Below are 24,506 nucleotides of genomic sequence, written 5' to 3' on the forward strand. Positions count from 1 at the left end.
GATCCTGTTTTGTTATTTCAAGGAAATTTTCTGGTGTCTTCATATTCCCAACATTGTCTCCTCTTTCGGGCTTGTTCTGAAACTGAAAGAGCAGCTGATTTAACCCCCAGGCCTCGATTTAATTTACTACTCTCTTAAGTCATTAAGGACAAAAATGTCCACTTCCAAAGAAAACTGCTATAAAACATTACAAATTATTGTTTTTTTCTGCATTAATCTCTCAAACAACTTCAAACCTACCGTCATTTTGAGGATTTTAACCTTTAAATGCCAGTTTGATTACTTAATGTCACTGTTGTTATTTATGAAAAAACACAAACAATTAATTATATCCCCTTTTGTGTTTGGTAGTCTTGAGCAGCAGCAATTTCTTTTCAGTGTTCCACTGATCTGATCTCTAAAAAAATGTAATTTGAATTCCAAAATGTGTCGAGAGAGACTGTTGGAATGTGCGATAAGACACTCCACATTTTGACTTGTTAATAGCAGATGGATCATGAAACTAACAATGGTTTAGTACCATTTAAATGTCAGCTTTAATTAATGTTATTGATTACACCTGTGTTTTTTTTTTTGTCTCTAGCGGGAGCAACATTAGTGACAATTTTTGTGTCTGTTTTTAAAAGGCCATCAAATTAAAATACTGGGAATACAAAAGTAGACAAACTATCCAATTCTACAGATGAACATAAGTTTAATCAAGATTAAATATATGCCCAAAAAGATCTTGCAACTCATAAGAGATCCAAACAACTCAAAACAATGCAAAAAGATGAGCTTTTCTGTCTGTCATGTCGATAAGAGTCTTACATTTTTATGCTTTCCTACGAGTTTTGGACTTTCATTCAGGGTAAAACGTATACATATATCTCATTCACCATATTTTACAGTGCATTGATTCTCAAAACCATAGCCTTCTTCCACATCTAAAAACCCATACATAAACTCATTTATAGAATTATTTACATACAAGGCTTGAACAAGTCAGCTCAAACCATTTTGGTGAGCAGTAAGAAAAAAAAGAAACAAACGTCAAACTTCAGAACATACGGGAACTTTCTTAAACTTTACGGCTCGGTTAAGCCACGTAGTGACATATCGTTACACAAACCACTGAATAATAGAAGGCAAGGAGTGGCCTCTAATTAAATAATATGATGAAGTGATACTCAGCAGGGACATCAGAGGATTACTCAACTTAAGTTATTCCACCTCCGCATCTTTTAAAGTTTGGTTGCATACACACAGAAATGTACAAATACAGCTTGTGAAACCAAATAAATGTCTCCAACACCTACTGAACAACACATTGCTCATAATGCATGCGATGTGGTCGGTACACAAAGCTCGCCTTTTGCAATGTGAAACTAAACAAGAAATCTAAATTATGGCAACAAATTAAAAAGAAAAGAAAAAAAAGTTGAGTACACTTCTGTCACAACTGAGTTAGTAAGCGACCACACAATCTCAGTTTATTCACGATACCTTACGTTGAGATGACAATTTCAGCTAATTCATACCAGGAAGAGAAAAAAACAAACAGAACACATCAACACTGTGTTTTGCGTAATGAATTTTTGATTTCTGAAAGCTGCAGAGATGTAACAGTGCGTCATGACCTCCAAAAACATACAATTTGTATTAGTTGCACTTGTGTGTCAGAACCGAGTACACACAGAGAAACCCCTCACACGTAATCTACATGTAATATCCGTCTGTCTTAATACTAGCTCCCCTTTTCTTGGTTCTTTCATAAAAAGGATAGATGAGCGCAGGACAAGGACAGTTGATTTAATGCAATAAGTCATGTGGTCTCACCTTAAAAAAACAAAACAGGGGTGCCGCTGTATAGAGGCAACAGGTGGAACAAACTGAAACAGTGTCACAGATAAAAACAAATATTTGCAGGACAGAGGGAGAGCCAATATTTATTTGTTTGTTCCTGAACTTCTTATTCTGTATCACACTGAGATGACACATTTCTTCCATGTCCATACTATTTTATACTCACTCCTTTAACACTTAAACCATGGAATGACTTCTTGCCCGTCCTTCATAAAGATGTTGCCTGTAGACTCTTCATATATGCATGTTAGCTTGGGAAGCAAGTGACGGACTACTGTTTAACAACAAAAAAAAGGATGATTAAGTTTGTGTGCACTGGTGTTTTTAATGTGTGTGTGAGAGAGATTCGGCAAAGAGAACATAGTGTTATGAATTACATTTGATTTTTGTGTTCTTGTGGGATAAACAACCACCGTTACCACCAAACAGGAAACAGTTGGTGAGCACTGGACTCGCCGGGGTTTCCGCTTGTGAAAGCGCCAGTTCGGGGCAGAAGCAGCCACAAGGCCACACTAGACAGTGTCGGGCTGGGGTGGTGACAAAAGAGGACCCCAGGGTGAAGAGTGGTAAAATACAATATGAGAGCAGTCATACAGCTTGGTCTATGTGAGCGCAGCAAGGACAGATTGTGAATATACAACAGGAATACACACTCCTCTTCCAAGGGCTCGATGACAGGCTCTAGCATGGGTGTATCTTGGGACACGCACACACATAAAGTACATACATATTAGTCCAATCTCCAAACTTGGGCTCCAGATGTGTCTTTGTCTCCCTCTGGTGGTTTTATCCAGAATAAATCCGGATACACTTTCTTCCTCACACATACACACACGTACACACACACATACACACAGGCTGTCATCGCACAGATCTCCATCCACATACACACACGCGCTCACACACATATATGAACATACACACTCCTTGGCTCCCCCTGTGTCTGTATTCAGGCTTATCTGGTGTAGTAGACTCTGTAGTAAACACTCTTGGAGCGCCAGAGTGAATAGGAGTTGTCAAACTTGAGCAGGTAGACTCCGCGGCCGGGGTACTGGTGGCTGCCGGCGTACACCTCCTCGTGACAGTCCCGCCGGTACACCGGCACAATCTCATCCACCTGGGGCTTCCCTGCCTCCTTCTTCGCCTTCTCCTCCTCGTTGGGAGGATCACCTGTTGACACAAGAACAATGCATCAAGTTGAAATAAGCGGTCTCATCCTCACAATGACAGACTCTTTCCACAGCAGCCACTTTGACATGGAATAGTAGGAACAACACAGGGGTTTCCAATGATACTAATTAAAGTTCAGTTCCATTTAGTGCAGCAGAGACTTTCCAGTGAGCGCCGACATGCACCACAGCAGCACCCTGACTCTGTTTGACCTGAATGGAATGGAACCTTAATTAGTATCTTTGGTAACACCTGTGTTTATCCTATTCCTAATGGCTGCTGTGAGAAAGACATACTATGCAACACTACCATTAACCTTAATGCCATGGAGTTATATTAGATGAGAGGGTTTGAGCACTGAAGAAAATTTTTAATAAAAAAAAATAAATCTATTCTGTGATCAATACAGTTTTTCTTTCCTTCGAAATTCTCACTGTGCACTCGAGATTAAAGCACAAACGTTTAATTCAATTTAATAAAAGAGCTTTATGAATGAGTAGTTTCACATATTCTTTATGAAACTATTCATCCATTTTCTGTAACCACTTATCAGCGTCGCAGAGCCTATCACACTCACATTTACACCTACAGTCACCAATTAACTTATTAAGAGCATGTCTTTGCACTATGGGAGGAAGCCGGAGCAATAACAGCAATAAAATAATATAATAGTCCTAGGCAGAGTTCTCATTTACAATATCACACCATTGTAAATCTTCAGAGGCTCCGACTAACAGGAAAAGTACAAAATAAATACTAAACATTCAAATAACCACCATGACCTGACTGTCATTAAAGCATGTAGTATATGATGTCCATAAAAATGGCAAAGATCAAAAGTGGAATCACAATGCATCTACAGTATTTTATATCCAACAGTGAAACTAACAGCTACAAAGTTACATTTTTAATTCTTGGAATATTAATCTCCTTGCATATCTCACACCTCTTCTTCAGTCTACACACATACACCTTCACGGTTAGTAAAACTGGCTTTTTAAGCACATATTTTTACCAGAAGAACATAAAAAAAATACCACCCTCTCCAGCATCGCAACCAAACCTGAAAATATTTATGTCAGAAACACTGCAGGCTTATTCACACAGACTTCCCACCCACCGACACCTCACCTTCTTCATCCTCATCCTCGTCGCTGGACTCGGATACATGCACGCTGACCGAAGCAGAGGCAGCATCCGTCCACTCGAAGAACACCCCAAAGCCGATGTCATAATAGTCTGTGGCAAACTCCCAAAACAGGTAAGATCCCTCCTCGTGGGTGGGCACACGCACTGTCACTACCTCGCCACGTCCCACCGTGATCACGCTGTCTGCGTCCTGCCGGATTTTCTCCTTGAAGTCCTTGATCTGAGGCCGTGTCCACATGGAGGGAGCAGCTATGACTGGTGGGGAGTCTGCTGTGAGGATCAGAGGACAAGAACTTAGGACTATCTGTTGTAAAAACATACAATATAATATGCTCGTGCAGATTTCCTAGTAGGAAAGAAATATTACATTATTTAATAAGAGATTTCCTGTCAGCACACATGGACTGAAAGTAAAACTATCAGCTAACAGGCTCTCTACGTCGAGAGGAAAAAAGAGAGGGAGAGCATGGTGCATGGCCAATGTTGTTTTTTAGATACCGAGGTTTCCTCCATCTTTCCTCACAACATCATTTCGAGTGAGTGGCATGCCACACTGGATTAACTTGGTTCAGGATGTATGTTTTGGCCTCATTCACTTCTCGTGTGAGCGTGTACTTTTCTATACGCAGTACGTGTGGTTGGGTGAAACCGGCAGACTATCATGTATCACCTGTTTCAGCTCTTCTCCTCTCCGCCCTCCAGGTCACATCAACAAGGACACATCAGATAAGCATCAGGTTTCCATTTGAGTATAAAGCTTTGTTCGTTTGACAGAGATCTTCTCCCCTGATCTGTCCTGAAGCTATTCACTGTTAGGAACAATTTAGGAACATCTAGATTCTATCTACATGAGGTCAACACTGGCAGTTTTTGTTGTTGTTTTTTAAATGAGACAAACACATCTGCAGCCCACCAACCTAATAACGGCCCATTCTCTGAGACCTCTTCTGCCGGCTCTGGCTCTGGCTCCCGGTCCATGCTCTCTGAATAAGAGTCTGACTGGCCTCCGTTGACTGTTGGGGCTTCTTCTCCAGCAGGCAGTGAGGCTGCACACAGAGGCCCCGCTGCTGAGGCAGCGATGGGCTCACCACTGTTGAAGCTGCTAGTTTCCATGGTGCCCTGCACCATCATGTCAGCCTGCTGCTGCTGCTTCTGTAAGGCCGCCTGAGACGAAAGGAAGGCAACACTGAGTCAATACACTGAAAACCAGACACGGTACATAGACAAGAATTTATTACGCTGTTGGAAAGAGAACAGACTCCTACTTTCATTATTTCATTTCATTTATGTGCAGGTAAGGCTGCATTTTAGACCGGTTATATCATAGATGTTCTACATTTTCTTTTCATTTGTCTCACACCAGCAAAGCGCCACCAAAAAAAGACTTCATACCTAAGCCTAATACTTTCCAATTAGCAGCAAATCCTAAAAATAGAAATCAATTAATCAAAGTCTGTCTCTCTGTCTATGCTGCATGCTACCTGTTGCTGAGCCAGCTGGACCTGGTAGAGCTGCTGCATGTACTGCTGGTAGTGCTGCTCCTGGAGCTGTCGGATGAGGCCCAACTGTTGCTCTGGGCTGTTGGGGTACTGCTGAGCAGCATACTGTTGAAACTGCACTGCTGTCTGCGCATTCAATGCCGCCATTATCTGTTGTCTGGGGGGGGGAAACAGAACACAGGAGAAGATTTAGTGAGGAAGGAAATGCAGGAAACAGAATGGTAGACAGTGGAAAATTTTTGTGTTCTGACATAGAGATAAGAGTTGTGGTGGGTATGGGGACTGTGGAGCAGGTTTCAGGCAAACTCTAAGTGCCCTGACTGTCCTGCACCAGAGCTGCAAAGACAATACCCCTATAGATATCAGTGTCAGGCGAGTGTGGTGATTATATAGAAGTCATGCTGAAGTCAAATCAATATGCTGCAAGCCAAACACACACATAGTGATTGCAGACACACATACTTCTGCTGCTCAACCCGTAGCCTCTCCTCCTCTGCCTGTCTCCTTTCCTCTTCCTCTCTCCTCAGCCTCTCCTCCTCCTCAAGCCTCCGTCTCTCTTCCTCCTGCCTTTGTCGCTCCCTCTCCTCCTCCTCCTGACGCTGGCGCTCCTCTTCTTCTTTCCTGGGATAGAGGATATTAAAATCATTTTAAAAAATGTCACCAGCAGTCAATAAATGTCCAATATTTCCCCCTGCGGTTTCACAGTTTTGCTGGCTGCATATAGGACAGACTGAAGTGGAGTCTGTATTTAGACACGGTAGCAAAGAGGGATCACTCTCTCTGGGGAAATGAAGCCTTACCTTTTCCTCTCCTGCTCCTCCCTTTCGATCTTGTGTGAGGTGACATAGGGAGCAAAGAGGTTACAGCACTTGTTCAGCAGCTTGACAAACTCCACCATGGCCTCCTCCCTCTCCAAGTTACCCAAGGAGGCCCACTCTTTTCTGCAAACACAGCGAGAACGGAGGTGAAGGTGGATCAAATAGGCAGCTTGGCAAACGGCACTCGGTTATCAAAAGTATGGTTTTACTTCTTTTTAGATGACGACGACGACTCCTCAAAGAAAATTTTAAATATGTAGCATTGGAAACAACCATTTTCAAACATATTTTATAATCAGAAACACAAAAATAAATGTTAAATAGTGTTAAATCCTAACACTACACTGGTGACATGCATGCATACCTGCGGTCATTGCCCAGGACATCAAAGAAGCCGACCTCCGGTGAAGCATCTGGATTATAAGGGCCCAACAACACCTGTTTGTGCAGAGCCACGAGCCGAAGCTTCTCCTCATAGGTCGGGTGGAAGGCCTTGCCATCTTTATCTGAGAGCGGCAAAGTGGGAGCAATGTGAGGGGTGAATACTACAGCGCACCTCTGTAGAACATGGTAGTAGAAACTGTAGTAGCAAACTAGGTATCATATTCTTGAAAAACAACCTCATGGCACTTTTGCAGCAAGAACCAGACTTACGAATGCAGGTTACACAATTTGACCCATCCCTACCTGACTAGAAATACAAAGCACAGATTACTATCGCACAGAGTGTGCCAACCAGGCCCAAACCTGTTTGCATAGTCATCAGAAGTGCTACTAAACACAGTATGTATGACCATGGTCAGGATGTTTGCAAAGCAACAATGGACTACACTGTACTAAAAGCAAACAGGATACACAGCTCAAGCTGGTTGTACAGTGCAAAAATATATTTCTCAAGCTCAGTGGTGTCTTATGCACACTGTCGAGATAAAATAGCCTCCAGTTTGCATGCATGCATGCACAACATGAGCTTTTTTTCCTTGGATTTCCTGTTGGAGTAGTTGCAGCAGGGAGTGGTGTGGATACATGGAGGCAGTTGTAAAAACAGGCGAGTGGGTCATGCAACCTTAAAAAAAAAGAAAAGCAAGCAGTGTGTAGCTGGTTTTAAACACTTTTCTATCTTTTATTCAGCTGACCAGGAGCCGTGTTAAAGCAGCACGACGTGCAGGCTTCCCTTCGGACGCAGCAGTGTCAGGGCAGGGCGTGTTTAAAGCGCCCAAACAACTCGTCACAAGCGAAAGGAGATCGTCTAACAATACGACTCTGACGTCTTAAAAGACTCACGACGAGCTCAAACACAAAGACAGGTGGAGGGACGGGAGGCCACACACACACACTGTCTCTCACACACACACTAAAGGTCTACTCGGAGGTGCTGTGCTTTGTTTTACCTTTTTTAAATGGTTGCTATTAGCTGGTTAGCTGTGTGAGCTAATGTAACGTCGCGTCTGACAGCAGCAGCAGCCCGGTGGTGACAGCTAACGGCTAACGGCTAACGAGCGGTTGGTGTCACACTTTAACGGTCGCTTCGGTAACGTCAGCCGTTTGTGTCCGTTTTAAAAATAAACGGTTGAAATACCTTTGAAGAATTTAAGGCCCATCCCGTACAGCTCCTGCAGAGGGAAGCCCCATTTCCTCTCTATCGCCGATTTGCCAGTCTCTCCATCTTCGCCTTCAGCGGCGGCGGCGTCGGCGACACCCGGCGTGTCTGTCCCGGGTTCCGCGGGGTTAGGGTCCGGCTCTTCGACCTGGCTCTGCTCACCCTCCGGGTCGGGACTGAGGGTGAGGCCATCGATGGAAACTTCGAGCCGGCTGGAGGTAGCGCTGTCGAGGTCGCCGCTCTGAACCTCTGTCGCCATCATGTAGACTGTCAGCTGAAGCGGCCACGTACCTACTTCCGTTCAGACTAGGCGGAAGTTCCGGTTGAGCTTTTTTTTTTTTTTATCAATGTAAATAATGACGACGCTTTAACCGCTGCGATAATTGTTTACAGAAATAAGTCATAAAACCAGATTATTTGCATATTTTGTTCTATTTTCACATCAGCATAATAGTTACAAGGACATTATTGTCACTCACTTGTTTATTTCACTTGAAAAACTAAATATTAACAAACTAAAACGCCTATATTTTAATTTTTATAATGGATATTATGCAAAATATGACAAAATAATGTTAAAAGCAATAAAAAAAACTAACATTTTAGTAAGTCCTTCCACGAAACTGGTACGATTTGAGTTCCTCTGTCCTCGGTGACTGTATCTGTATTTATCTTTTGGGTAAAATCTATTTTTAAAAAACTTTTATATCAATTGAAACGTCTCTCTCTTTAAATATGTGTAAAAACTATTACTTAAAATGTATCTTTAAATCAGAAATTATCTTGTTTTTTAAGTTGACACCACCTGTGGTCTTTGATGGAAGTGTACTTGGGATATGATTAATAAAATGAGTAAAAATGAATACATGAACATTTATCTGTGCTTTTTTGTGTGTGTGTTTTTTTTATCTGAAACTGTCAAAAACCTGTTTTGTGGAATGACTCTAGTATGGTTGTAAGACCCCCTGGCAATTGTCATCCACATACATACAGTATGTCATGTCAAAAGGATTGAATCTGTGTATTTCTATAATAAAATGTTGTTTTTGAAAAAAAGCAGATAAACAGCCAATAACTATTTAAAAATGGCGACCAAAACATGATCACTCACTCATTTCAATTTACTCAAGCCAAATGTGACATAACATCTGTCTTTTAAATCAGGTAAAGCTTTACTGTGCATGAGGGGGAATTTGTCCTGTCATTAGACAAACTAGAAACTCTATAAAATATAAAATAAATAATATAGCCTAATAAAAAGAAGTTAGATTTGCTGTTAAGATGTGTCGTAATAATGTAATTATTTAATGTAAATAATTAAGACAATGACTAATTACCTTCTTTTTTTAATGATTTCTGGGTTAGGGTTAGGGATTCATGGGAAAATATATTTTTGTTATAAAACATATCTTGGCTACATTTTAGCCTCTATGAAAACATTATATTGGCTGAGAGTCCTTTTTATGAACACAAAACATCAGGACGTGATGGACAAACAGTGTAATTGGGACCCCTTTTAAAAATGACATCAAACATATCTTTGGCATTTCTGTACTGACATTTCTTGTTACAACGATTATCAATTTATCTAATTTTTAACTAATATCAATTGTTAATGTATCAGCCTGGGTGATTTATCAATCAAGCTCTAATATGTGCTTAGAAGACAAGAGTCACCACACTCAACTACTACTTATGATCATATCAAAGCACTTTTACACTGAACACACATTTCTGTTAGGACACTATAAATGTACTATACCTCCTCAAATACACAAAGATTGAACTCATAACAAAGACCCATAAGACAGCTGACATTTTAACATATAGCTGCAAACTTGTGAGGATAATTTACCTGTCTGTCTGCATGTTAAATGTATAGTGGTCAGGTCAAACTGTGGCTTAAACGGTGGTCAGACTTTAAAGGTGTGAATGCTTTTGTTTGTGTCTACAGTGTCAGCTGCCAACTGGAAATGGCCAGTAGAAATCCCTAAAGTGTTTTTTACTGTTTGATGTTTGAAAGTACGCTCTGTTTACAACAACATATCAGCATTAATTAACTTAAAACTGCACTATTTTAATCTGATTAATATATGAACTTTATATTATGGGCTGCCAAGCTAAAAAGAAAACACTAAAAGTAAAAGTGCACAGTTTTCTTGCACTTTCAGTGTTGAATTAATATTTTAATTGAGCACATTGAGGAGCTTTGTGGTCACTGATAAATGTACAATGTGTTTACTGTTCATCTCATGATCTACAGAGTCATTGTCCATTACAAAAGACTAGGAACTTCAATAGCCTGATTTTAGCATAGCAATCTGATCTGTGCGCACAGGCAATACCCAATTAGAGCCCTCAGACAAAGCAACCTGTGAACTGTGAATGTCTTTACCAACAAGCACATCCTATCTGAATGATGCTGTATGTGCCAAAGTACAGAGATCAAGAAGTGTTGTTGTGGATGTGAAATGACTCAATGGCTGTCAAGACAAAAACCTTTTGGTGTTTTTTAGGTCCATCTACAGAGCATGATGCAAACTTAAATTCATTTACCCACCCAAAAAAAACAAAAAAATGCAATCCACCCAGATGACTTAAACCCGGTTACAGCTGTATCCCATAAATCAGGCACATTATTACTTTATATTGCAATAACCACATCAGCCCACACCCAAAGTCATTAAATATGATTTATAAAATTGAGCCTATAATTGCCAAAGTATGTACAAAAACTCACCCTGACATAATAAAATCAACTTGGACTTATTAAACATACATGTAAATCTTGCATGCCCAAACATGGGTGAACAAATTAGCCCGTCTGTGGCGTTACCTGACCTTTTGACTTGATCCCCCTCTATCAGATGAAGGTGACCTACTCATTACAAGTGCCCACTGCTGAATACTTTTGAACTGAGGTTTGTGTATTCAGATTAACTTTGTTGTCACTGACAAGGGGCTGGATGTATATATCCTACATACTGCATCAGCACTGAGGAGCAGACATCTAAAGACTTTTATAAAACACAACTCTACTATCATTATTATTTTATTATTTGACATTTAAACCTAAAGGAAATATACTATTATATATATTTATGGAGAACCCGTAAAGAGTAGCTCCTGTTATAATAGAGTAGTTAATGGGGAACTAATAAACAAACAAGCCATCACCAAAGAAAAAAATACAACCCTGTACATCCACAGTCAGAATAAATACAAATACATTTGAATTATTAGATTTTTCAAGTTATTATAACACATTTATTGATTGATTGATGTATCCACGTCCTGCTATACTAATAAAATATGCTCAGTATGACATATTTGTGTATGTAAATACCTAATGCATATAGTAAAATGGCCACAGAGTGTACACCCCTGCAGAAAGGCAGCTACAGTTGAAATATGGTTTATATTTATTGTTAAATAACTCAAAATAATATGAAATGTTATTAGATTCAACAGAAAATCTGTATTTCTGTTGTCTTAAAATAAACTGCAGCTCTTGTGAGGATCTAACCCGTGGAGGAAATGGCAGCTTCCGACTGCCTCTCTTTGAAGGCTACAGGTCCATTATTGCTTCGTCCATTCCAAAGCGGATAAATGTTTTCACTGCCGATGTGTATTGAGCATGCAGATTCCATTAAAAACCTTTTAAAGAGACCTGCGGCCGCACCACCGTCCCAGGTGTGATACCTTCACACCTCCACCGGTCTGCAGACGTCTGAAGTTGCTGCACGTCCGCTGCAGTGCCAGCCGACACTGATGGTCGCCCCATTCACACATACAGGCAGCACCACCTTTGATCGCGGGGGGATTTAACCCCAAGCGAACGCTCAGGTCTCAAACTCGGTCAGTCGCTGGAAGTAAAGCCGTTGAGGATCATGTCTTCTGTTCATGGGAATATGCGTGTTGGGGATCTGAATCATTTTCAGATGTACCACGAAGGAGCTCTGCAGATGAACAGCATGGGGAACTCAGGTCAGTGGCTGGCAGCGCCGTGCGTAATTTACGCACAAGTCCAGTGGCCCTTTTCTATGACTTCTGCGTCTCCAACGTTATTAACTAAACTTTTTGTGCGTTTTCTTTGCAGATTTTAGAGCAACAGATGTTACAAACTACTTCAACTCTGCAAGCACTGTACCGAGAGCGGATAAATGCGTCGCAATACTGACCCACAGGAGGAAGAGGACCAACTTCACCCAGCAGCAAATTGAGGTGCTGGAGAAGGTTTACTCAGACACCAAATATCCTGACATCTACCTACGGGAGAGACTGGAAGCTCTGACCGGGCTACCCGAGTCCAGAATTCAGGTAATGTATCTGAAAGTTTATAAATCCCAGCTCAGATATTTAATATCAAAGTGTGTCAGTGTTTTTCTATGTGGTTACAACTGTGCTGACGTTTGTTTGTTTCCCCTACAAATCTCAGGTGTGGTTTCAGAACAGGAGGGCCAAGTCTCGTCGCCAAGTTGGCTCATCCGTGCCCATGAAGGTCGCCAAACCGCCAGCAGCTGCTGGTCCCTTCAGCCAACTTCAGAGCAGGATGGGCCCAGAGAAAGGTAATTATTACAGTCAGATTTTTTTGTTTGTTTGTTTTAGGTTCAGTTTTTCACTCCCAAGTCAAATCAGTTACATAAATATGGCAATTTGCTGTCAAGGACACTTGATTTAAAGTAATCTAAGTTTACATAAATTGTTTAAACTTATAAACGCATTTCTTTTTTTTCTTTCAGTTTATGACAGCAGTCATGGAGCTGAGGCTCACAGGATAGGAGGTTTTGCCCTTGAGGACAGTTTCAGACCTACAATGCACCAGAACACAGAGGACGCTCACAGAACCAGTGTACCCACCAAACCCAGCAGCTACGAACACACGTCCATCTCCTGCATCTACGACAACAAGGAGGGAACCGGAGCCAAGCCCGAGCAGATGCAACGGCACGAGCTGAGCGTTAACGTCCCGTGCTGCAACGTCCATCTGTATCCCAAAGAGAACGAGCATCACCCAAAGATGGACGCAAACATGAATGACAACCAGGGTCCAAAGGTTCTGGTGGAATATGACAACTTCCCACCCAACAAGACCATCGGACCAGAGATGAAAGTCGTGATTCCTCCCATCCCGACCCAGAATAACTTCAGCAGGTCATCACCAAAGGATAACGGATGCCAAGTGCAGTATCCACGCGTGATGGCCACAGGGGACAGGTTCAGTCACTTCTCCCCGATCCACGCCACTGAGGCACAGGACTTTACCGACTCAGACTCCGACTGGGAAACCGAGGCCATGGCTGGCTTTGGTGGGTTTATGTGATGTATCATAAGAGCTGATATAAAGAAAGCTACCATGTATCATAAGAGTTTGTTTGTGAAAGGAAAATGTGTATTTATTGTAAATAGTAATAAAACTGTTGAAATGAGTTCCATCTGTTAATAAAAGACTAAAAAGTAGAAGACCATTTGCTGCTTTGCAATATTATGTTTAATATAAAAAGACGGAAACATTTATATACAACTGCCCTGAGGCACTCTCATATACAACTTTACAAAACTGAAAAAGGAGATTCTCTAGGAAAAAACTGTTGACTTGAATTTTTAGAGGTTACATCAGTGATGCAGGCTTAGTGTGGGGGGGTTGCAGCAACAGCCATGCCAAATATGGAAATGCTAAGATCGTCTTAGGGAGTAAAAGGCATCAAAACCGCAGAAATCTCCTTTATAAAAATACCAAAATCTCTTTTCAGTGCACACAAAATTATAAAAGCCATTTCTGAATACACAGCAGAAATGTTGACGATAGTCCTAATAATCAGAGATATTGTACAATTATCTACAATAAACAATTTTATAAAACATTCTTTAGCCTCCCTGTGCTTACCATCAGTGGAGCAACAGAACACAACACACACGGGGGAACTTCAGAGATAGCAAAATATTGTTTCATAACCATACACACCTACTCAAAAATAAATAAATATGGACTATAAAAACTGTAAGAATCAATGTTTGGCACATGAAACCAATAAATTACCATCGAGTTTGGAGATGTGGATTTGTGGAATTTTTTTTTAAAGTCTCTTTCAGGTTTGTGTTCAATTGGGTGCACCAACATTTTCATACAATAAAATGGATAAAATACTTATGACATCCTCCCTCCCGTCACACAGCACGAGGTTTCAGGAGTCTGGGCTCTGAGTCGTTTCACCGGGACATCCAAATCAGATTGCATGGTGGTGGTCCACGACGTCCACGGGAGCTTTTTTTTGTTTATAGTCTTTTAACAGTTCAGATGAAAGCACCATCTCAAAAGACGATAAAGGCCCACACCTCCCTGTGTGTGTGCACCTGTGTGTGCTGTGCGTGACGCAGGTACTCAAACTGCGTTGGTGTTGTTGGCAGCAAATGCATGAAGGTTGCCCAGCTGACTAAGGCCACTCTGGATGTGTGCCACGTGGATCTCGACATTATTCTGGAAGCAACTGGAAATATAGAGAAGATGATGTTGAAGAAATGTTCAGTACTGTGAGAATGACTGAATGATGACTGGTAGTGACACTGACTTATTACTTTATTAATTACAACAACAGTAAGGAATGCCAATTACTCATGTATGCCATCATATGACATGTAGTTAGAAACAATACAGGGTCTGTTTACCTGAGGTTGGAGGGATCAATCGATGCCTTGATGTCATTAAGGGAGTCTGTTAGAGATTTAAACTCAAATGAATTCAGGTCTCCGCCATCTGCCAGACACTGGAAGAAATCATTCCAAAATCAGAGTCATGAACATATTATTCATATTATCTAAACTTGTGCAGTCTGCAAACAAACATTTCACAACAGACTTCATTATTTAAACACTGATGTGCCGATCTCTCTGCCCTAAATTACCATAACATGCTCTAACAAGAACTCACTGACAAAATAATGTGCAACACCCATTGTCCTCCTAACAGACACTACCACCTGTTTTAACAGGAGAGTCACCAGTTATAATGAAGTCTTTCTTCTTTCCTTCAATAATGTCTTTTTTTTTAAAAACAGAGACTTAAAACAATTCAGTCGTTGTCCCTACAGTGCTGCATGATGGGAGAATACTGAACCACAACAAAGTGTTTGGGGAACTGTTTATCTTTTCTCTGGGTCCTCTGCAGTCTATCCAGTGATTAGCATTGAATGGGTTTAAACTGCGATATGTGATTTGATATTCACCAACTTACATTTTAACAGTGCTAACCCCAGACTAACCCTCTATTTCTATTTTGAAGTTTCAAGAATAGCTTTGCTGAGGCAGCACTTTATTTTTACTGTGCACTTGATACAGGAACATGTCCTATTTAAATCTGCACAGATTTTTGATGCCAAGCTTCTATTTCTTTACCCATAACTGGTGATTCCATATATTCGTGTTTCACTGTGGCCCTGAGGGACCTTTGTTTCTTTTCTGCACTTTCAGTTGTCAGTCTGGTTGAACTTACAGCTTTTTGTTCTCCATGTACAACATTACTTCAAACTAAATAACATTTGTACAACCTACAAACCTGAAAGCATGAAAAACCATGGAGTAGAGGAGTCCTCTGAGCCATTTTTATGTACAGAATAAAGCTTTTGTAGCAGGCAAACTCCAAACCTTTGAACTGTAGTGTACATTAGAAGATCTGTGAACAGGTTTGAGAGCACTTATACATCCTCCTCTACCTTGATCTGTAGCAGCAGAGCTGTGAGGCGGGAGATGAGGTGTGTGAGGCCGGGGTTGGTCACACTCTGCTGTCCGTCCTTTGTTGAGCTGCTCAGCTGCACCATCTGCTGGGCCTCTTCTTCACAACGTCGCCGCAGCTCTGTGGGATGGTCAGCTGGAACCATGCCCTGATCTGGAGCAAGCTGGACGGACAAACAGGTGATTAAACATCGATCTGTTGTTCATTTTTCTCACACTGGCCAAGACTGATGAGGACGTGAGAAGCTATAAATATCAGAACAGGGCATGATACATCACAGGTAAGCATACTTTCCTGTAGTTGGCTTCAGAGGTAATGGTTATTGACGGGCTAAAGTTCATTTACTGACTTACCTCACAGCAGAACTGCTGAACCTCATGAAGCACCTTGTTGAGATCTTTATTGAGCCGTTCGAGCTCAAGCACTGTGGTAGCATATCGCTTCTGGAAGTCTAAGTCAATGGGCATCGAGTATGACTTCTGAACACAGAAACACAAGCGCATGTTTAGTTTGGCTGGACGCATGCATCTCTAAAACAACTTTTATTCTTAAATTCTGATGATCGTACCAGTTTCTCTGCCTCTGTGTTCATTTCTTTCAAGTGCTTGATGTGATCTTTCTTGATCATGAGGATCTTGGACAGCCTTGTCTAGAAACAAAAAAAAGTCAAAGAATTAATTAGAACAAAGTGTTACAAAATCTTAGGATGTCAGATTTTAGTATGTGACAGAAAGTGTTTACCACTTGTACAAGGAATTTGACAGGAAATCCTCCCAGAGTATCTCCCTCAGCACCGGGCAGTTTGTTCCTCCATGGTGATTGGTTGATAAGAGGGTCATTGTCCTGGTAGCACAAGAATCGAGAGATAAGTAATTTATCTTGATTAGCAATTTAGAGGAAGAGGTTTAGAATAATTAAAAATACTTATGATAGCCACTGTTTTAATATTGATGTGCTTTCAATTAAGTTTTTATTTATTTTCTTAATTAAGCTCAACAACAAAAAGTGAACAGCAGATAACACATTTTTTTAGATTTACAGTAGTAGAACACTACGACAAGTCTTTTTTCCCCTACGCAACGCTGCCTGAAGCGTCTTTGTATGGTAAAGTAAGGTCCACTGACAGCACATCTAAATATACTTTTACATGCAAACACTTGCATCAACCAGACTGACAACTGAAAGTTCAGAAAAGAAACAAAGATCCCTCAGGGCCACAGTGAAACACGAATATATGTACTAAATTATGTTCAACAAAACTCATCTCAGAATTATTGTGTCTCCAGGTAGCCGTTGCAGTAGACAACACTCACAGCCGAAGCAGATTTAAAGCAGTGTCAAATGTCACCATAACAACTGTGTGTGATGACACAGCACATGGACATCTGTCACTAGATGTAGTTTACCATGAGGACAGGAGTGGTAGCGGACGGGTAAGGCCCTCGAGGCGGTGTCATGAGGTTCTGCATGTAGCGCGCTGTGCGATGCTTCTGGGCAAACGCTGAAATAGGCATGGTCTCGTTGGGCTCATTGCTCTGGAAAAAAAAAATCATCAAAGGATGCATCATTGAATCCTTTCAGCACCTTTTTTTTACATCTTTGTATTTCGGCAACTTCATGTTTTTACAGTTCTTAATGATGCTTAATTAGAATTTGTATTAAAGCACAAGTGGTAAAAAAAAAAAAAAGACTTGTTACGTGTCTAACCTCAAACACATTTACAGTGGAGCTGTTATTTTAGCAAGGCAACAGGCAAATCTTACCAGGACTTCATAGTCAGGCACAGTGTGCGTTCCCAGGCCACTACGGTCAAAGGTGACGCGATAGGTGGCAGCGCTGGTGTCCACTGCATCAATCTGCCCTGTGAACAACCCATCATGGACGCCTCGGAGTCGAGCTGTGGAACAAAAAGGAAAACAAATCAGAATTTATATTGAGTAATATCGTACAGGTATGAGCATGACATCCTTACTTACACTGTTGAATTTCCCCATAACGATGTAGTCAATGTTGTCGATCTATGGTTTAGGCCTTTCACTCTTAACAGTTCTTTTATCATCAGGTCATAAAAATATGTTTGAGTCATGCACTTTTGATAAAACAACAGGCAAAAGCGTGACCTGGGCTGCTTTGCAGGTCATTTGACTGCAATGATAATAAGCACGGCTGGCTGCTGTGAACGCAGTGACTGTTCATCATCTCACCAGTGACTTTGGTTCCTATGATGAGTGGCAGGGGGATTTCATCTGGAAGGTCTTTGCAGTTTGACACGTCAGACAGCTTTCTTTGCTGCAGCAGGCGCATCTTCTGCCTCTTCTGTCTCAGTGCTGTCCGCTCCTCAGCAAAGAATGCTGACGAGCACCTGGATGAGAGAACAAAGCATAGTGCATCTTTTTAGTCTTTGTTTGAGGAAAATGCATTATATAAAGAATAAAAATACAAAGAGAAAACTATTTCACACTTTAAAATATCTGACAAAAATGAAGACAAACATCATGAATAAAAATGAATTTGTGGAGGCACAAGACTGCAGCGTACCGCCGAGGTTTCCCCATCAGTCTTCTGATTGTTCCCCACTCAACCCTTGTCAACTTTCTTGTTTTCAGATTGGGGAAAGACTCCTTGAGACACAGGCAGAATTCATTATCACCCTCAAAGAGAGGCCTAGAAAAAAAAAGAAGAAACTTTGAAACCATGTGAAGTGTAATTATGAAGATCAAAAAGCTTTTCATCTCTGAACTGATAACAAATATTAATTGTTGTTCTTCTTCTGAAGGTGAAAGTGAGACTTTACCTGTCAATATTTGAATAGAACCATTCATAGATGCACCATTTGTGGGCTTTGGGTAGCTTAAGGAGGTTTCTTAATCTCAGCCCTATTTTCTGGGATGCCTTCTTGTCCGGTGTGACCACGTTCGAAAATTTCTGTAAAGAAAAACTTTAAATCAACAAACCAATCCTGAAAAATAATACAAAATAATAAATATAACACTTTGAGTATATTTGCCTGAACAAAACCGACTTCCCACAAATCATTCATATGAAATCATCATTGAAACTTGAGTGCCGCAATATGTGTGGTGAAGCACAAGGTTTGTTTACCTCTCTGTAGCTCCTGTTCAACAAAATACATTTTTACTCTGCAGTCTGTTCTATTATCTAAAAACTTTGATAAACTCTGTGCTATTAAAACAACACTACTGCTAATACAAGCAAACCCTTTGTGCTGCTGCTTCACATTAAAAGCTTTACAGGAAGACTTAACATAAAAAAAAAAAATCAATAGAGCACAGGGAGCTACAGGATGCCTCCAGTTCAATTTCCACAACAAGCAACAAACAGGGCCTGTAAGCCTCTCAGTGTTCACTGAACAAGCGTAATCTCAAGGCGATTTCTGGAACAAGCTCCATGAAGTGAAATCACAGTGTCCACAAAACATTTTCTCTCCACACTTTCTACATCATCTTCGGAAATCAGAAACTAGGAACGGTCAAGTGATCCCTCTGCTCACTACGAATCATGGTATGCGGTCTTCACCTGTGGTGTGGTAGTGACCCTTTGGCTCCTCCGAGGAGATCTGGAAGGGATGCGCTGCTGGGGCGTCTCATCCTCGTCCCGAAATAAACGACTCCTCTTTGAGCTCCGTGTGGGCTGCAAGGACAAATGTGGACAGAAGTTTATGAATCGTGCCGATAATGCAAAGAGGCACACAAAAAAAACATGCATTTATTCTTGTGTAACTTTAAAGAAATTGATTTCACGTACATACATAGACAAACATACTGAACACAACCACGTTAGTTGTAGTTTAATAAATGCAACCCTGCAGATACTCACTAGATTCAGGCAATATGTTTCAAGCATACTATCCACTGTCCAAAAGGCTAGTAAATATTCAACTTTATCAGTTTCTCAATAGATTACCATTGTTTTTCAGCTGGTCAGTAAAGTAGGTCTACCAGCCGCTTGCATATTTTACTAGCAGTTGGCTGGTACCCTGCCCCACAGTGGGTACAACATGACCTTGTGACAGACCATTTTCTGGAGAGATGAAACTATCCACCTGAAGCACATTGCCTCATGTTGCTCTGCACTACACTACCTCCTAAAGTGTTTTGAGAAGAATCCCAGACTGAGCCGCTGACATCCAAAGTCACTGCCTACTGCTTTGTTTTAGTACAAAATGGAATAATAATTTTTTTTAAATAAAAGCACATCAGGAATGCTTCAAACTTCCAAATCTACATTTCCTCGTCAAACTGGTGTATCATCATTTAATGAAGATTAAAGTACTCAGCTGGATAAGACAGAAATCAATTAACGGTTGCTGATAAGATCATCAAGGGACACTGATCATATAATCAACATCAACACTTAATTAATTACTGAGTAACAGAATGTCACTCAATTATTATTGAGCATGACGAATGTATCTGTATTATGTAGTCAGATATAAAATACATAAATTCAGACTTCTCCTGAGAGATTAAACAGGAAACCCAGATCATTACTCCTATAGTAGAGAATACCAAGTTAGTTCTTTACTTGCCTTCAAACCAGAGAAGGTTTGAGATTTTTTTTCAATCTCAAGCCAAAAAGAGTCAAATCATGTACAGTATATACGAGGGTCACAGCTCAAACATCATTATAAAAAGATTAAATGATTCCCTGATTAGACATGAGGACGGGGAGACGAAAAGACAAGCGCAATAAACTGCTATTAAATACATTAACCCTGATGTTCTCCTTCAATTATAATTTGCACAATTCCATCGATTCCACTGCATGGTCATTTGTTTGTGTTGTACCTTACTGCCTGTCATGAAATGTGTCTAAGATTAGCATTCATAATGTTGTGTATAACAGAAGCTCCTTTACTGCTCCCTCTTCACCAATTTTTTAAAACTAACACCACGTAGCTTACCGTGTCCATTGTGAGGGAGGAATGTCGTCCCCTTGTGTTGTGGGCTCTTGGGAAGCTGTTCTTCTCATTCAGAGTGTTGGACAGACTCCCCTCTGCGAAACAAGGAAAAATACATTTATTCAAAATACCACAACGAGAAACCTACTTATCAAATGTCGGACTTGGAAGCTGTTCTAAGATTTAAATAAATTTCTTACAAGTAAGGTTGGAATATATAATAAAACAAAAAGGTCTTAACATGAGACGTTTTGTCTATGTGCCAGACTGCATCAGCTACAAATGTAAAGCAGTGTGTAAGGGTTGTCACTATGTCATATAGACTCCAGATTTTTTTTTTTTAACACTTAAAAATCAGGAAACTTGTGCTGCATGCTTAAATCTCTATTGGCCAGGAATGTGACTCCAGGTCCCAGTAGTAGTTCCCAATGTACTCACACAGTGCCAGGAACAAATGTACAGAAAGATGACAGCTAAAAATACTGTCCACATACCTTTTAGACTGACAAGTGCCTCTGCTGAAGAGCCTGAGGAAGGGGACACACAATCAATACACATTTATGGCATTAGAAAAAAAACACACAGTTGACCAACTATAAAATGATTTAAACAAAACACGTGATTCAAAATATAAATTAGGCTGTTTCAGGTCTGCGAGGCTGTCCTTTTAAAAAAAAAACAATGACAGCAGCCCGGGTGCAGGTTAACTGAAGTTGGACCCAGCTAGCGCAGTCAGTTAGGCCTTCACCCCCCAGTTTGAACTGTCAAGCCCGGGCACAACAATCAGCTGTGGACTGATCAATATCGGAGCTATAAACGAGCTAACGTTACAACCGGGTTACAACCGGGGAGACAACATTTAGTCACACTAACCACGCTCACATCGACTGAAACGACTAGTTCAGCTGTTAGTAGCTTGGATAACTTCCCTTCGTGCAGCTTGTCAGGATGATACGTTACTATGTAACGTTAACCTAACGGACGTTAAATATAAAAAAAAAGGAAGGTGACTATTAAACTACACCGGGCAAAGCAAGATAGCTCGTAGCCAGGGTGTGTGCTTAACATAGGTCACAGTAGTCCTTTTGTTATTGCTGCTTACGACCTAAAAGGGCTAGCAGACGTTAGCTCGAGGCTAGGCTAGCGTTGTTTGTTTACCCGGTCGAGCTAAAGTAACTTGCTTTAACTCCAAACCAGCGTTAGCCGCGGCTAGCCGTGCGTGCTAACGAGCGTTAGCACGACTTAAACCGGTGTCTGAGAGAGAAACGACTTCATGAAGTCCGCGCTTTAAAAACTTAACCATATCCGCCACGTGAAAACAACGACAGCAGGTTTATGAGCAACAAAAAAAATAAAATGTAGTGTATCTGAAGCAGTAGCTGGGGGCCGCTTTGTGTCCGCGGTGTTAAACTCCGTGAATTTGTTGATGTTACTCACTCTCGTCTAACAGCTGGTCCATCTCCGCCATCTTGAATTAGCCGCGCCGCTTTTTCAAAGACCTTGTCAAAATGCATTCTGGGTCGGGACGCTGTCTGGAGGGCGATTTGAGAAATAAAAAAAATATAAATATATATGATTCACAATCAATCACTCTGTGTTACACATGCACACACGCAGCTACACACACATATGTGCAAGTTGTCATGCAAAATGTTAAACTGACTAAAACTGGAAGTCAGAGTAGACACTGAAGCTCCCTCCATTGTTTCATACAGCACTTCAGTTACTGTCACTTACAGTTCATTCATTGTTGTCAATAATAAACAATAGATACATACATAAAATACATTAAAGTTAACCTATGAAATTAAGCTCCGTAGCCACTGACATTGTGGGTGTATGTTATGTGCTATTGTGTGTAACTTTGTATTTTGTATTATGTGTCCTGTATGGTTTTTTGCTCTGTACCGTTTATTATTGTGCTGTAATATGTTTTAATTGTGTCTGCTGAAGGGACTGCAGATGGAAAGTAGCTGTAAACTAACTCTGGTGCAGTACATCAAATGTAATCATTTATGTTTAATACTGTACATGGTTCCATTAAGTAAACTGAATGAAAGTAATTATGTGGTGAGAATCTGAACTTGTGCTTGAATTTGACGTCCAGGTTGAAGTTGATTTTGTTTAAGGTAAGCAAAAAGAAAACATACAAAAAAAACAAAAAAACAAAAAGTCCAATGGCAGTTGTTTCTTTTACAGAATACTTCCTGTAAACACTAATAACAATGTTTGTTTTTTTTCTTCCATTTTTGGCAAGAAAGGCGGCTTTGAGGGACGAACAACAAAACAAATATATACATGTCAATCCTTGTACAGTATGTTTGTCCACAAAATGTTTTATCTTACTGGCTATTTTACTTAGGAACCCTAGCAAAATATCAACATTGGTTTGTGTATGTTTGCAGATTGGTTGCTCACAACTCAAAACTCCTAAGTTTGCAGTACTATGCCTTATTTACTACAGATTTATTAAAGAACGAAGATCCTTCTGAAATCAAAGATGAAAAAAAAATCCTATAATTTACCATCAATCACTCTGTGTTACACATGCACACACACAGCTACACACACTGAGCGTGTATATGTGCAAGTTGTCATGCAAAATGTTAAACTGACTTAAACTGGAAGTCAGAGTAGACACTGAAGCTCCCTCCATTGTTTCATACAGCACTTCAGTTACTGTCACTTACATTTCATTCATTGTTGTCAATAATAAACAATAGATACATACATAAAATACATTAAAGTCAACCTATGAAATTAAGCTCTGTAGCCACTGACATTGTGGGTGTATGTTATGTACTATTGTGTGTAACTTTGTATTTTTTATTATGTGTCCTGTATGTTTTTTGCTCTGTACCGTTTGTTATTGTGCTGTAATATGTTTTAATTGTGTCTGCCTAAGGGACTGCAGATGGACACAATTTCGTTGGCCTGTGGACAATGACAATTAACTCTTGAATTGAATTGAATTGAAAGTAGCTGTAAACTAACTCTGGTGCAGTACATCAAATGTAATCATTTAGGTTTAATACTGTACATGGTTCCATTAAATAAATTGAATGAAAGTAATTATGTGGTGAGAATCTGAACTTGTGCTTGAATTTGAGGTCCAGGTTGAAGCTGATTAAAAGGTCCAGTGGTGTAAGGTTCTATTTTCAAAATATGGCAAACATGGAATATAATATACATAACTATGTATCTTTGTTTTTTGTTACTTTAAAATTAGCCTTCTTTTATCCATGGTCCTCTTCCATGGAGTCTACCATGTTTCTACAGTAGCCCAGAATAGTTAATCTATGAAATTAAATCCCGTGCAAAGAAAGTAATGAACCTGTGCTTTAATTTGAGGTCCAGGTTGAAGTTGATTAAAGGTCCAGTGGTGTAAGGCTCTATTTTTAAAAATATGACAAACATGCATCCCTGTCAATTAATGTAATAGGACTGAGCATTTCCTTATGTACATGTGTGATTGCGTATATATGTGTATGTGCATACTTGCCTCCCACGTCCTCCCAGTGATACTCTCACAGCTTATTAATATAGGGAGAAGATTTTCTCGAGTGTATTGTACTGTCTATATCACACAAGTAGTCAGAGATTTGTTTTTGTGGCCATGCTGTTTTGCTTTGTTGTTTGTTATCTGTGTTCATGTAAAAAAACGTAATGAAAATATTATTAAAAAAATAAAAATATATGATTCAGAAGTGCTGTCTCATACAGCACTTCAGTTACTGTCACTTACATTTCTTCCATTGTTGTCAATAATAAACAA

General features: G+C 40.3%; 3 protein-coding genes across 5 annotated transcripts; 1 reads left to right on the forward strand and 2 right to left on the reverse strand.

The window, feature by feature from the left end:
- Positions 1 to 674: 674 nt before the first annotated feature.
- acbd3 (acyl-Coenzyme A binding domain containing 3) lies at positions 675 to 8,411 on the reverse strand. Of its 2 annotated transcripts, none has more exons than XM_019258720.2 (8): positions 8,061 to 8,411; positions 6,846 to 6,987; positions 6,464 to 6,604; positions 6,126 to 6,284; positions 5,646 to 5,820; positions 5,082 to 5,328; positions 4,147 to 4,431; positions 675 to 3,015 (listed from the first exon to the last, which is right to left on the reverse strand). In XM_019258720.2, exons 1-8 carry the CDS (start codon positions 8,341 to 8,343, stop codon positions 2,801 to 2,803), a joined length of 1,647 nt encoding a protein of 548 aa, XP_019114265.2. In that variant the 5' UTR covers positions 8,344 to 8,411; the 3' UTR covers positions 675 to 2,800. The 2 variants fall into 2 exon arrangements, with proteins under 2 accessions (XP_019114265.2, XP_010732990.3); XM_010734688.3 differs by having other exon boundaries at positions 4,147 to 4,434; positions 8,061 to 8,409.
- Positions 8,412 to 11,877: 3,466 nt separating this feature from the next.
- Positions 11,878 to 13,558, forward strand: mixl1 (Mix paired-like homeobox). The gene is made up of 4 exons (XM_010734721.3): positions 11,878 to 12,068; positions 12,181 to 12,401; positions 12,520 to 12,649; positions 12,824 to 13,558. Exons 1-4 carry the CDS (start codon positions 11,972 to 11,974, stop codon positions 13,402 to 13,404), a joined length of 1,029 nt encoding a protein of 342 aa, XP_010733023.3. The 5' UTR covers positions 11,878 to 11,971; the 3' UTR covers positions 13,405 to 13,558.
- A 793-nt stretch (positions 13,559 to 14,351) lies between these two features.
- Positions 14,352 to 22,262, reverse strand: lin9 (lin-9 DREAM MuvB core complex component). Of its 2 annotated transcripts, none has more exons than XM_019258728.2 (15): positions 22,169 to 22,262; positions 21,226 to 21,258; positions 20,735 to 20,826; positions 19,348 to 19,461; positions 18,605 to 18,735; positions 18,349 to 18,474; positions 18,015 to 18,172; positions 17,574 to 17,707; positions 17,217 to 17,345; positions 16,552 to 16,653; positions 16,379 to 16,459; positions 16,164 to 16,289; positions 15,791 to 15,973; positions 14,748 to 14,845; positions 14,352 to 14,569 (listed from the first exon to the last, which is right to left on the reverse strand). In XM_019258728.2, exons 1-15 carry the CDS (start codon positions 22,197 to 22,199, stop codon positions 14,464 to 14,466), a joined length of 1,644 nt encoding a protein of 547 aa, XP_019114273.1. In that variant the 5' UTR covers positions 22,200 to 22,262; the 3' UTR covers positions 14,352 to 14,463. The 2 variants fall into 2 exon arrangements, with proteins under 2 accessions (XP_019114273.1, XP_027139620.1); XM_027283819.1 differs by lacking the exon at positions 22,169 to 22,262 and adding an exon at positions 21,605 to 21,678.
- Positions 22,263 to 24,506: the final 2,244 nt, after the last annotated feature.

Source organism: Larimichthys crocea, chromosome XI (genome assembly GCF_000972845.2).
Source record: "Larimichthys crocea isolate SSNF chromosome XI, L_crocea_2.0, whole genome shotgun sequence".
NCBI classification, from domain to species: domain Eukaryota; kingdom Metazoa; phylum Chordata; class Actinopteri; family Sciaenidae; genus Larimichthys; species Larimichthys crocea.

Coding starts and splice junctions, on each gene's coding strand:
- acbd3 (XM_010734688.3), bottom strand. CDS start 8,343: ATGATGGCGACAGAGGTTCAGAGCGGCGACCTCGACAGCGCTACCTCC. Junction 6,988..8,060: donor GGGCCTTAAATTCTTCAAAG/GTATTTCAACCG, acceptor TGCCGCTCTCAG/ATAAAGATGGCAAGGCCTTC. Junction 5,821..6,125: donor CTACGGGTTGAGCAGCAGAA/GTATGTGTGTCT, acceptor TCCCCCCCCCAG/ACAACAGATAATGGCGGCAT.
- mixl1 (XM_010734721.3), top strand. CDS start 11,972: ATGTCTTCTGTTCATGGGAATATGCGTGTTGGGGATCTGAATCATTTT. Junction 12,402..12,519: donor TACCCGAGTCCAGAATTCAG/GTAATGTATCTG, acceptor TACAAATCTCAG/GTGTGGTTTCAGAACAGGAG. Junction 12,650..12,823: donor CAGGATGGGCCCAGAGAAAG/GTAATTATTACA, acceptor TTTTTCTTTCAG/TTTATGACAGCAGTCATGGA.
- lin9 (XM_019258728.2), bottom strand. CDS start 22,199: ATGGCGGAGATGGACCAGCTGTTAGACGAGA. Junction 21,259..22,168: donor GGACCAGCTGTTAGACGAGA/GTGAGTAACATC, acceptor CCCCTTCCTCAG/GCTCTTCAGCAGAGGCACTT. Junction 18,173..18,348: donor CTGATGGGGAAACCTCGGCG/GTACGCTGCAGT, acceptor TCTCTCATCCAG/GTGCTCGTCAGCATTCTTTG.